We start from the raw sequence: 12,897 nt of genomic DNA, 5'->3' as shown, positions 1-12,897 counted from the left end.
AACACATTAGTGAGCCCTTTTAGAAACTGAGAAATTAAAAGGAATTTTAAAATAAGAACACACTTCAGACGAGCGCTTACATATGGACAGCGCCGCCAGGTAACCTTTAACGGTACCCACTTGCAGGCCCTTGTGGGCCAAAGAAAGCAAAAAAGACAGAACCACAGGAATGTCACATGAAAAAGGATCCACATTCTTAACCCTGCACCAGTCGCAGAACTTTCTCCAACGGCAACGGTACAGGGACTTTGTTGCCGGCTGTCTGACCGAAAGCAACACCTCCATCACGTCTTCAGGGAGGTCCCAATCCTTATACCTCAACCTTTCAGAAGCCAAGTGTGAAGGTTGAGGGATCTGACCTCTGGATGGAGAACCTGACCCCCCCCTCCCGTGAGGGCAGATCATCTCGGTAGGGAAGACGACGTGGAGGTCAGATGGACAAGTCGAGAAGGTCCTGGTACCACGTCCTCCTGGCCCATGCCGGAGCAATGAGGATCATCCGGGAACCGAACCTCCGTAACCTCCGCAGCACTTGCAGAATGACGGGGACTGGAGGAAACGCGTACAGCAGTGGGAATGACCACTCGACCACGAACGCGTGTCCTAAGGCTCCTCCTGGAGGAAATTCCCGCATGCAGAACCTTTCGCACTTCCGGTTGACACTGGAGGCGAAGAGATCCACTTGAGAGGTCCCCCAAAGGGCGTGGATCTCCAGAAGAATCTCCTGAGCCAACTCCCACTCGTGAGAGATCGCGCTCTGCCTGCTCAGAGCGTCCACCGTCTCGTTTTCTTCTCCGGCCAGATGAACTGCCGAGAGCAAAATTTCCTGCTGGATTGCCCAGAACCAGAGCTGCATTGCCTCCCTGTACAGAGGAAGGGACGCTGACCCTCCCCCCCTTTTTGTTGAGGTAGTGCATGGCCACTGTGTTGTCTGTCAGAATCAGGACATTCTTTCCTCGCACAGTCGGCAGAAAAGCCTTCAGGGCAAGCCTGACGGCCCTCAGCTCCAACATATTGATATGGAGTCTGGACTCCGACGGAGAGCAACGACCGCTGACTGTCAACTCGTTGGCATGAGCTCCCCATCCTGTGAGGGATGAGTCCGTCACGATCGTCACCTCCGGCCAGGGTAGCCAAAATGGAGCCCCCTTCATCAGATTGCCTTCGACGGCCCACCACAGAAGGTCCTCGGCAACAGAGGGCGGCACCTGAATGGGGTCCGACATCCTGCCGGAGGACTGGGAACACTGGAGCTTGAGAGCCCATTGCAAAGATCTCATCCGCAACCTGTCCTCTGGCACCAGAAGAATGCAGGATGCCATGAGGCTGAGCAATCTCAAGAACTCGAACGCAGGGAGACTCTGGGCATGTTGGAACTTTTGCACCATCTGCTGAATGTGATGAGCCCTCACCTGGGGAGGAAAACACTGCCCCAGGGACGTGTCGAGCACTGCTCCGATGTACTGGAGTCTCTGAGTTGGTGTCAAGTGGGACTTCTTTAAGTTGATGGAGAAGCCCAGCTTGTGAAGGGAGTGGCAGGTGACGGACAGATGATCCAGGACTTGCTCAGAAGAGCGCGCCCTGATCAACCAATCGTCCAGGTAGGGGTAGACGTGAATCTCCCCTTTGCTGAGATACGCGGCCACCACCACCATGAGCTTGGTGAAAACCCTTGGGGCGGAGGTCAATCCGAACGGCAGGACCCGAAACTGAAAGTGCGAGTCGCCAACTGCGAACCTCAGGTACTTCTTGTGCTTGGGATGGATCGGCACATGAAAATAAGCGTCCTTGAGGTCGGGAGACACCAACCAGTGCTGAAGTTGGGGCCTGGAGAGAGAGTAACCATCTTGAACCTGTCCTTCCTGAGGCGCTTGTTCAAACCGCACAAGTCCATGATGGGTCTCAATCCCACGTCTTTCTTCTAAATCAAAAAATAAGGGCAATACCATCCCTTGTTCCTCTCCGCTACAGGCACCAGCTCTATGGCGCCCTTCTCCAGCAGGGATTGAATGTACTGCGCAAGGAGCAGATCCGGACTCTTCAAAGAGATTCCCTGGTGGATTGTCGTGAGGCCTCTGCCGGAAAGGAAGACAGTAGCCGTGGGGTATGATCTCCAGAACCCACACATCTGAAGTAATGGCACGCCATTCTACAAGATGCTGCGCCAGCCTTCCCCCAACCGGCGAAGCATGGGCCTCATGACTGAGGGCAAAGAGGCAACTGGTTGTGTGGCCTTGGCAGCTCGAGTACCTTGTTTACCACCTCTGGCACTCCTACGGTGGCCCCTTTGACTTGCAGCTCCTCTCGCTTTACTAAAGGATGAGTAATAACAAAAGGAACCTCCCCTCCATTGCTGTCCGCTAGGACGAAAAGGCAGAGGTTGTCGAACTGCAGCGCTCAACGACTTCGCTGCAGCTTTTGAGGTCTGCAACCTATCAAGGCTCTCGTCAGCCTTGCTGCCAAAAAGATGTACACCATCAAAGGGCATGTTGAGGAGCCGAGCTTGCTCATCAGGAGCAAACCCCGACTTCCGCAACCACGCAAACCTGCGTATTACGGTGCTCGCCGCCATGGACCGGCTGACGCAATCTGCCATGTCCAGACCCGACTGAACGGCCTCACACATGGCATCCTTGCCATCCTGCATCATAGCAAGAAAACCATCCCATTTGTCCCTTCGGGAATATGTTCAGCCGCTAACGAAACACAGTTCCACATAGTGTGTGTGAAACGTGACAAGGCACATACAGAGTTGGCTGCCCGAACAGCCATACGCCCTGAAGAAAACACTTTCTTCGCCCAACCATCAAAACGCTTGTCATCCCTATCAGGAGGGATGGTAGGATATGACGCCTGCTTTGCTGGGGCCGTAGCCGCCTGCACCACCAAAATTTCCGGAGTGGGGTGCATGGTCAAGTAGCAGAAGTCGCTACTGGTTGGGCGGTATTTTCGCGGCAAAGACTTGCCCACTGCCAGAAGACTCTCCGGTGCAGTCCAAGCCGCCGCCACCCTCCTTTGCAGAGCCATTTGGAATGGCAGTACCGGGTCAGTTGGTGGACCTTGGTCGAGGATATCCGTCAGGTCATCCTGCAGAAAATCCCCTGGTGGAGCAGACCACCCCAAGTACTCAGTGACCCTCGACATAAGGCGCTGGTACGAGGACTCGGCATGGGTGCCAGGCTCAGGCCTACAGAACTCCACCTCCGGAGAGGTGTCCAGACCACTGGCGTTGTGCAGCGACTGACGCAGGGCCTCCATCTGGCTATGTCCAGAGATAATCTCGTCCGGTACTGTATCAGGAACCATCCCATCTTCAGAACCCTCATCCACCTAAGAAATATAATCAAGATGGTGGAAAGTGGGCACAGAATGGGGGACAAAGACATGTTTGGCCTTGGCCAGAGCTTTTCTAGCGGGTTCCACCGTGCCACGGGGTACCTCCGACAAAACAGCCTCAAAAGGCATCGAGGGCGTTGAGTGAAGTGGCGTTGACGTCGAGCGCTGCGCCGACAGCATCGACGGCTTCGACACAGGCCTCGAGGGTGGAGCCCCGAGCGTGTCCTTCGACAGCCTGGGCGCCGATGGCGTCGACGACTTCCTCCGTGGCGGAGCCTCGAGAGAGTCCGTCGACGAACTCGGCGCCACAGGCACACGGTCTTGAGGGCGTCGAAGACTGGGACCTGGAACGGGCATGACCAGAACGATTCCCCTTGTCCGAGCGGGACCTTTCCCGCGAATCGTGCTGCCCACCCGAGCCCGAAGGCGTACGAGCGGTGTCTCTAGTACGGTCACGCTCAACTCTGTTAGGCAGAAACCTGTGCAGTTCCCTTAGGGAACACTGCAAAAGATTTAGGACTACAGGTGTTAGCAGTAAACCCACTTGGTAGCAGCCTGTACCACCCAGATTTACCTGGTAGCTGTGGCTGAGCAGTCAGACTTCTCTCAAGAAGAGTTAGGCAGTATGCAAAGTATACACAATAGGCACTCAGACACACCAACACAAGCAAACACTGACCAGAGCTTTGGTATATAATTATTTATTTAAAAACACACAGTTTGAAACACTCCAGCACTCTTGTTGTAAAATATTCTAAACACAGTTACTATTGTAATATATACACTCCTTTTTCCTTATCAGATAAGTCTCAGTAAAACACCACTTATTTTCATACAGAGGTGAGCGCTTAACTATATGGCACCCCAATAAGTTTGTGAGAAAGGGAGGGAAAAAGAGAGAATATGGAAAGGTACACCACTCTAAGATTTAGGAACACGGTTGGCAAGGCAGAATAGCAAAAGTCACTGGTGGGCCAAAGTCCAAATGCTGGGCCCACTCTTAGAGAGAGCAGAGCACAAATGCGCCCAAGATCACAGTTACACTAGGCTTAGAATGTCTTGCAGAGAGTTCAAAAAGAGTTTAGAGAGGCTTAGGAAAGTTTAGCCAGGGTGTCCCAGGCTAACCCAGGTTTGAAAGCCGGGGGCTAAATCTACCCCGTACAGTCGGTAGCAAGGGAAGCCTGGCGGGACACGGTACCTTAAGTGGGAAGGATCCTCGAGCGGTGGCAGTTGTTCCTGGCAGTGGGTGCAAGTTGCGCCGTCGTCCAGGGGAAGAGAATATCTCGACTTGGAGGAAAGATGAAGGTCGTTGCACTACCAGGGAAGAAACCAGCCGCGGAGTTTTCCGGTTAAAGGTTGTACCTTTGTTCGCGGACGTGGTAAAATGTGGTATCCCGGTTGCCGGGGTGCTTGGCACAGGCAAGGCGGCCACGTGGTACGTCGGGAAGGCGAAAAGACGGTGAAACTGGTTATCCCCACCAGTCAAAGGAAGAAGACTCTCCGGCGGGAGATCTCCTCTGTCGTTGGGAAAAGTGGTGAGATGGTCCAGCAGGGCTCCACCGGTGGTGGCGTCGTGGCAGGTCGACTCAGCTTCTCCCTCAACGGATTCTTAGGTCCTGTGGCGACTTCTGAAGTTCCAGTCCCCAAAGCTGTGCTTTTATGCAGAAAACCCCCATTCACTCAGCCTAGCTGTCACTCAAACATGCTAAGTGGTGAGCCGGCCGGCTCACCACTTGGGCCAATCAGGACGGAGTGCAACTTGAGCTGCCTAGGCAACTTAGTCCAGGGTACCTAAATCCCCCTCCACCCCTCCTAAGTACCCCAGACAGAGTGGCACCACTTTGGAGGGCTTCTGTGGAGAAGCCCGCCAAAAAGTGGAACAAAGGGCTCGACTTGGGTTGGAGTCACAGAAGAGAACACAAACGCCATTTTAGAATCAAGTTTTGGCAAAAAATACCAACCGGAGAATTAATATTAATTAAATAAACCGGCGGTATGTTCGAGGCTACCGTAAATAATTAAATAAAGATAGTAGCCTAAAACAATGGGAAATCCCATAGGAAAATATTCGCGGTTGAAAAGTAGTATCCACTGCCACCAGCCAAAACTCTATCAGGGGGGATGGAGACGTGCCCCCTCGACTAACAGACCCCGGGGCAATTGAATTGCCCCAGCCAGTACGTCCACAATATGATGGTTTGTACTGGTTCTGTTCAGAATTTAAGACTAGTAAAGTCAATGGTGACTTTACATGCCCTGGGAGACAGTAGTCAGTCCCAGGGTATGGAGTCTATACTGGGGGGTCACTATGACACCCCTGTGTTACTGCACTGAGGGTGCTGTGTAACACACATCACAAAAACACATGAAGCCCTATGGAGTAAAAGACCCCATAGCCCATTAAACACATCTAGATTCAAAGAAACACACTCAAATCATGCCCAAGAGGGAGGGTAAAAGAGTCTCACTCTTGGCAGGAGAAAAAAATAAACCCCTAAAATCCAGCAAAGCTGCTGGGGGACTCAGTAGGTTAGGAAATTCAGCCTAAACAGAGAATTCTCCCTAACAGACCCCACTCGGAGGCACGGACGGACCGGTGCCCTGCGATTCAAAAATCGCCAACATTTTCTTCCCGAAGGAAGCCCATTCCTCCAGAGTCGCATGCTTGGTGGGATAAGCAACCCGCCGACGGGCGGAGTCCTCGGACGAGGACGGGGAAGGCGACTGATGACAGCGCTTCTGGGAGTGCCTCAAAGAGGCAGAGGAGTGGCGGGACCCACTCCGGGACCAAGACCCCTGAGACCTATGACAACGATGCGGAGAGTCACCCCTCGAATCGTCCGCCGAAAGCCCAGTGGACCTCGACTTCCGGGGCTTGGACACCTTACCGACCGACAGCTTCTTCTTACGCTCCCGCAAGGCCTTGGACGTAAGCGACTGGCAGTCGACACAATCATCTGTGTCGTGGGCCTCCCCCAGGCACCAGAGGCAGGCCTTGTGCGAGTCCGTCACCGACATCTTGGACCCACAGTCCCCACACTTCTTGAAGCCCGGACGCGGGGTGGAGGAAGAGGAAGACATCCCGATAATACTTCAAACTAACAGGTTCGAAGAACCGAAAGAACAAACTCCAAAGAGTCGAGGTGTGCCAAAATCTCCGAAGCGAACACGTTTGCGGAAAAAACAGAACTGAGGCTACTGGCGTCGTGCGTTCTACTTATAACATCTGGTGACGTCGGCCGTCGGAGGAGGTCATCGAGGACGGCGTATCAACATCATCGACGCAGGCGCCAAAAGATTTTCCGAAGCAGCACAGTTGTGGTGATTACTGTCATAGATATGGAATACGTCGGATGACCCAATCCCCTCGAATTTTCTCTTACCAAGCAGGGTACGGGAGGAGGTCGATTTTGCTTTTCCAGCAAGTTGATGCACTTCACCTCTGCCAAACACTCTGCCAAACACTCTGCCAAACACTCTGCCAAACACTCTGCCAAACACTCCGCTTGTGGCTAGTGTTTTTCAGAGATCATGCTCCTCCTCTACCAATAGAAAATGAAAACAGACTGCAAATCCTTATTCTCAAGAGCCAAGTCAGTAAAGTAAATGCAGTGTTCACGCGCCAAACACTCTGCCAAACACTCTGCCTATGCTTCTTTTACTTTTTGGACAGAGAACGGTCCAGATCTTCAATAGTCACCATCTCTGGGTCTGCACCAGGGACTCGTACACATTCCATGCTTGTTGAAATGAGTAAAAGGATTTGCAACATGCTCCCTGAAGGCCTTGGAATGCATTGACTGACAGGAACTGCAATAATCATAATCGGTCTTGTGATCCTCCCCAAGGTAGTTTGCACACACCCTGTGGGGGTGCAACATGGACATTTGCCACCCACAGTCAGAGAAGGGCTTAACATCTGGGCACTTTGTGGGTAGGCATGATGCAGCAAGTTAGAAAAATCTAGTGGCTTGTTCCGAAAGACTACTGAATGAACTGAGGTCATGAGGCACGGTGGAGCCTATATATACTGGCCTCTGTGTCATGTCCAGCGTGGGGGACACATTGATGCCAGGCAACCCCTGGTGGCAAAAGAATTTCCCAAGACAGATGCATCTGGAGACAAAATATCAAAACATCTATGCGAGGAAGGAATCCATTAGAAAAGGCAATATTAGGGGGTGCACAAGTTAGGGGTGCACAAGTAAGGGGTGCACATGTCCCACAATAAGATGAAGAATGGAAGCCTGCCAGGTAAAAAGAATATTGACTGGTTGGGAGGAATTCCGTCATCAACTCGTTTTAGTGTTTCTCCTTGCCCCTTTGTAGGCCAAGTAAAAGCACACAAACCTGGCAATAAAGAGGCAATCACATTTGGGACCGTATTAGAGATAATGGCAAAAAACAAATCTGAGAAAAGGAAATCAGGTGACACATTTTAAACAGATTTACAAAATGACACTGGGCCTCATCGGGGGTTGGGCTGTGCGGTAAAATTGCAGCGGTAACGCTATTACCTGAGCATTACTGCTCCCCCCAATCCAGAGTTTCTGGGAAACTATGAGGATTCATCTCCAACTCTGAGCTACAGGGGAGTGCGCCGACTTTCCACCCATTTCCGGCACAATTAAGGGGGCCCAATTACCACAGAGGTAATTGCGCTGAAAACACCCCATTGAGTCCCATGGACTCAAAGAAAATTGGGACTTTCACTTCCACTTGGTATCCGGTGACCAAGTTGTGGTAACAGTAATTGCGTTGGGCGCTATCCTGCCGGATTTAGGGCTGGGATACCGCACAACTTCTGATGAGGCCCATTGTGTTTTGTTTGCTCCAGTGTTAAAAATATGTTTCCGTTTCATATGAGACTTCTGCATGATATCAAAAGTAGTTAACCAATTCATTCATCTAAATATTTCACACCACATAGAATCAGAATTGAGAAATTACGGCTTTGCACTTCGCTGTAATTATTTTCGAGTGGAGACCTCACAGTATATCTTTGCACGTCTTGGTTCAAAGCAGTTAACATGTTTTCCATTAAAGTAAAAACTAAAAACTTTACCTTGTAAAGTAGAGTGAACAGAACAATGTGCAAAGTTTTACAGTGCAAAAGCTTCATGAGTCCTGTATAGCAAGGATGCAGAGGTTTTCTTTTCTTGAAAGGGGGCCATGGGTTATCAGGGTAACTTCCAACTTGCTTTAAACTGTAGAACAAAGTATATCATTTAAAATGCAGTTCATAACTCTTACAATTAACACTGTTATGAGAGATAATTTATAAGACACAAAAAAGTGTGATTTCATTAGAAATGCAAAAATGTACGCAGCATTGTGATTAAACGTGTTTCTCTTTAAAGTGCGACAAAATATGTACGCTTGCCAAGTACTTAGTTTGTAATAGTTATAGAAAGTTTGTGACGTCTTGATATTGGCTTATCGGCATGACCATCATTTCTGACAAATTGAATGTTGCCCTCCCTTTATAGTTTGAGAAAGTTATTCTTGGAGTACTCAATCAATAGGCGAGTATCTCTTGCTTGCAGAATGGCTGCCCAGTTCCCGGAATCCCACTATTTTCACGCTTTATTTACTTAACGAGGGGGGCGGGTGGGCGGTTGGGGCCCTCTAGCCAGCCCAATGGTATTATCCACGCCATGAGACTAAGGCTGAGTTCTCACAAGGGGAGGGGGGGGGGCGTGGGGGTTTAGGCAGAGATAAAACCAACCCTTTCCGCTAAAACTTGAGGAAAACCATCTCAGGTTCCAGAAGCACGTCAAGACCTTCCTCTTTGCTTCTGCGTTCACCCCTCATCTCGCCTGCTGATCTGCTCTCTCTTGGCATCGTGCATCTGGACACCCTCTGTCCTCTGGTTCCAGGTTCCTGCTCACCTTGCCACCCTAATGCACTGCCTCCGGGCCACCCCTTGCACTGGGGTCTGTATCTGTACCCATACCACCCCCCCCCTTTTTTTTTGCCCCTCCTGCACTTATCAGACCCACCTTGTCTGCTGCCTTAAACCCAGCACTTGCCACTTGGCTGCACTACCACTTTTGCTGATTTTATTATTTATGTTATTATTATTATTTATCTCGTCTCTCCTTTGCTCTGCACTTTCCACCCCCCCTCTCCTATGCACTTGCACGTTTTCAATGTCAACTGGGCCTAGTAAGATCCGTCGTTTTGTTCTGCCTTGTTCGCGCCTTGTCGTGCTCTGAAACACCTGTGTATGAGCGCGATATAAATAAAATATATCATATGTGTAACAGGTGACTGGGACCTCAGCTTTGGAAGCCCGAGCAATTTTATCCGGTGGTCCCGAAATGCACACTCCAGCCTTTCTTCCTAACCTGGGAACAAGCACATGACTGATAAACGTGCGGCTCAATGCATGTATGCATGTATTTGTGTGCTCCCCCGGTCAACATGAGACATTTCAAGGATGATCACAGTAACAAGAATGCATGAGGAATTCTGTCCGTCGTTCTTCTGGGGTGTCATATTATTCCGAGACTTAGGCCTCATTACACGGACGGCGGTAAGGGTTAACGGTCACCGTTAATGGCAACGGTGACCGTTAACCCTTACCGCCGTACTACGAGGTCCCTTTGCGGGTTGGAGGATTTAACGCCTGCTTCTTGCAGGCGTTAAAATCCAACCCGCTAAGGGACCTCGGAGCTAATTACGGCACCGCAAAATTGCGGTGCCGTAATTAGCGCCTTCCCCAGTCCCATAGAGCCCTATGGGGCAGAAATGGGAATGGGGAAGGGCAATGGCAGAAAGGGGATTTACCGCCCCTCCAACCTTGGAATGGGGCGGTAAATCCCCTTTCCGCCAAGGCGGTGCCGGTATTTTACCGGCATGAGCAATGGCGCTAATAGCGCCATGGCTCACCGCCTACCGTGTAATGAGGCCCTTAGGCATCAGTACATACTATTTTTGAAGTGCCCTTTTCCGAAAGAAAAGCATGCAATTCCAAAAAGAGGTAACATGTGGGGAAGCAAAACATGCAAAATTAAAGAGTGTACCGTAAATGGTGATTTTACAATTAAAAGCAAAAGAAAAGGTCAGTCTGCTGCCGGTAAAAAAAAAACGGACAGACACTTATTGAAATACTGACCTGCATTAACTATGAATTGTTAACATTTAGGGCCTCATTTCGTGGTGCGGTAAAAAAAAATGGCCATAACAGGATTGCCAACACTTTTGCCGCAATTAAAATTAAACACTCTAAAATCTGCCTGGTTTTGTGTTGAGTACATTTTCTCCAAGCAAAACCATAACCGCAGTATTTACCGATCCCCATGGAGTGGTGCGGAACTCCAAAATGGGGAATAACTAAAGCATGCAGACACCGCCCGTTACCACAAGCATGCTGCAGTCTGTAATGCTATTACCTAGGTAGTACCACCAAACTCTGAATGAGGCTCTCCTGTTTTCTTGTGCTTGGTTTCACACTTTTTAACATAACGAAGAAAAAAAACCTAAACTGCTGCCAAAATGAAAGTTGAAAATTTTGCTAATTTTCCAAGGAGTTGGTAAAATGGCAAATTGGCTTTTCTGAGACACAACACACCTGACTGTTGTCATCAAAGGTGGATGTCCAGATGTACAAGTTGTCAAGATCACAATTTCTCTCACCTGCAAGTCCATTTTGGAGCACATTAATTTCAGTTTCATGCCCATTCTCTTCACTTTGACTGGTCGAGGGGGTCCTTCACTGTTGATCTATCAGACAGTATTCTATATGAATATCAATCCATCCACCCTCCCCCTTTATGAGTGCCAGGCTTTGAACATGTCCTGGAACGCGACCCTAGAACCATAGCAGCCCCTCCTACCCTTTTGTTCCCCCAACTACATTCACCTTTCACGCAGGCTATCCTAAACTAGCCGATATCCAGCACCTCGACGTTTGCAGTCCCAAATTGCTATTTGGTAGTTTGGCCTGTGGAATAATTTAAAATGTAATCATGGCCAGAATAGCTACCACAAATTAGCTGGGCAGCTGCAACACATCTAGAGCCCAACAAACAACCAATCACTATAAATTACGACTTATTACCTATCTAACCTATTTCATACAGACAACCGGCTCATTTCAGATCCATTTTTTCTAGGAGACCGATATATCCCCAAGGTTAGCCTCCACATTTTAGACTGAATGAACACTACCATGATGTCTTATTTTCAGATCTACCAACACAACAGCTAGCAAATCGGGACGGGATTCATGGGGCACTGTCCGCCCATTTTAAATAATTGGACCAAGGAGCTATATTGTTCAGGATACTTTGTTAAAAATAAAAAATAAACAATCCTTTGCCTTTTCCACCTGGTTCTGGAAGGGCATGCTATACCTCAAAGTAGTGAACATAGATGATGTAAATAAGGAACAAGATTATTATTATATAACCCTCATAGTTGGTCCCCTTAAGATTAACTATTCGTTATACATATCACTGAAGCATAAGTATTAATCAAGCCAGAGCCCACGCACCCTTTTCCAAATCCCACTATTTGGCTATCTACATTAAGGCCCTACCCCATATGTCAACAGAGTAAAACAAGGAACATGCAGGATAATGACATTTTACTTTATTAATTCTGTCTATCCCAGTCCCCTGCCTTTTGTTACCAACAACATTCACCTACACATCCTCATCATGGACTAGGCCATCTTGTGAAGTCAACTTGGCAGTTTTAGAATTACTATTCAGGAACTTACTTGCACAACCATAAATAGCAGAGCCGGCTTTAGGCATGTGCTGCTCAGGCGGTCACCCGGGGTGCCACATTGGACTCTGATGAGCCTGCCCGCCACGCCTGCGCAGGGGTCTTTCAAGGGCTCCCCCAAGCAGGCGTGGTGTGGGAAGATGCGGTAGGTACCCTACTGAAGAGAAATGAGGGCCGCTCTTGTGCTGGCACCAGGTGCTGCAGCACGGGAGGGGTTTGCTGTTTTGTTTTACAATAGGGTGCTGCTGCTAAGCCCAAAAGGGGCAGCTTGCAAAGGCTGACGCAGGCTGATTTGGCAGCGGCGCTCTATTGAAGTGATTAACTCCCAGCTCTAGCACAGGGCCAGGGAGTTCATCACTTAATTAAATAGAGCACCGCTGCTGTTGCCAAATTTTTTTTAAGAGCCCTGGGCGCCGCCAGAGCCAAGGCCACGCCCTGATGAATACTGCAGGTATTTGAAGACCATACCTGCCAGAAATGCCCCAGCATGCACTCAAGCCCCTCACCCACCTAACACTACTCGACCTCGAACCTAAATACTTCCCAAACTGCCTTGGAATTCCAATGCACAAATGAACCCAAAACATACTTGTATTCTCTGTCTTCTCTCGCTAGAAGATAGTGCATATGCAGTGGACTAACATGCATCCACATTAATACAATGCCTTTCCCTCTCTGCCCAACTCCCACTTTGCACCCGAAAACCCCCGTCCCCACTTTAACCCCCTCATAATTCACTCGTGCTCTAGTTTTCTGCAGACTGAGGTCTGGGTTTCACAGGCTGGGGTACAATACACCATGAACATGGTTAGATGTTTTGAAACT

The 12,897-nt window shown here is 49.5% G+C and overlaps 1 protein-coding gene across 5 annotated transcripts in view; it reads right to left on the bottom strand.

Annotated features, from left to right (window-relative positions):
* Positions 1–12,897, bottom strand: part of UBR3 (ubiquitin protein ligase E3 component n-recognin 3) — a 2,710,065-nt gene that overhangs the window by 1,512,870 nt on the left and 1,184,298 nt on the right. For all 5 annotated transcript variants that reach the window (XM_069616177.1, XM_069616176.1, XM_069616178.1 and 2 more), the window contains exon 20: positions 8,402–8,543. In XM_069616177.1, coding sequence (XP_069472278.1) covers positions 8,402–8,543 — 142 coding nt within the window. The remainder of the gene's footprint in view (positions 1–8,401; positions 8,544–12,897) is intronic.

The sequence above is a fragment of the Ambystoma mexicanum genome, chromosome 9, assembly GCF_040938575.1.
Source record: "Ambystoma mexicanum isolate Mex_15411 chromosome 9, UKY_AmexF1_1, whole genome shotgun sequence".
NCBI classification, from domain to species: domain Eukaryota; kingdom Metazoa; phylum Chordata; class Amphibia; order Caudata; family Ambystomatidae; genus Ambystoma; species Ambystoma mexicanum.
This window is presented reverse-complemented; position numbering and strand designations above follow the sequence as displayed.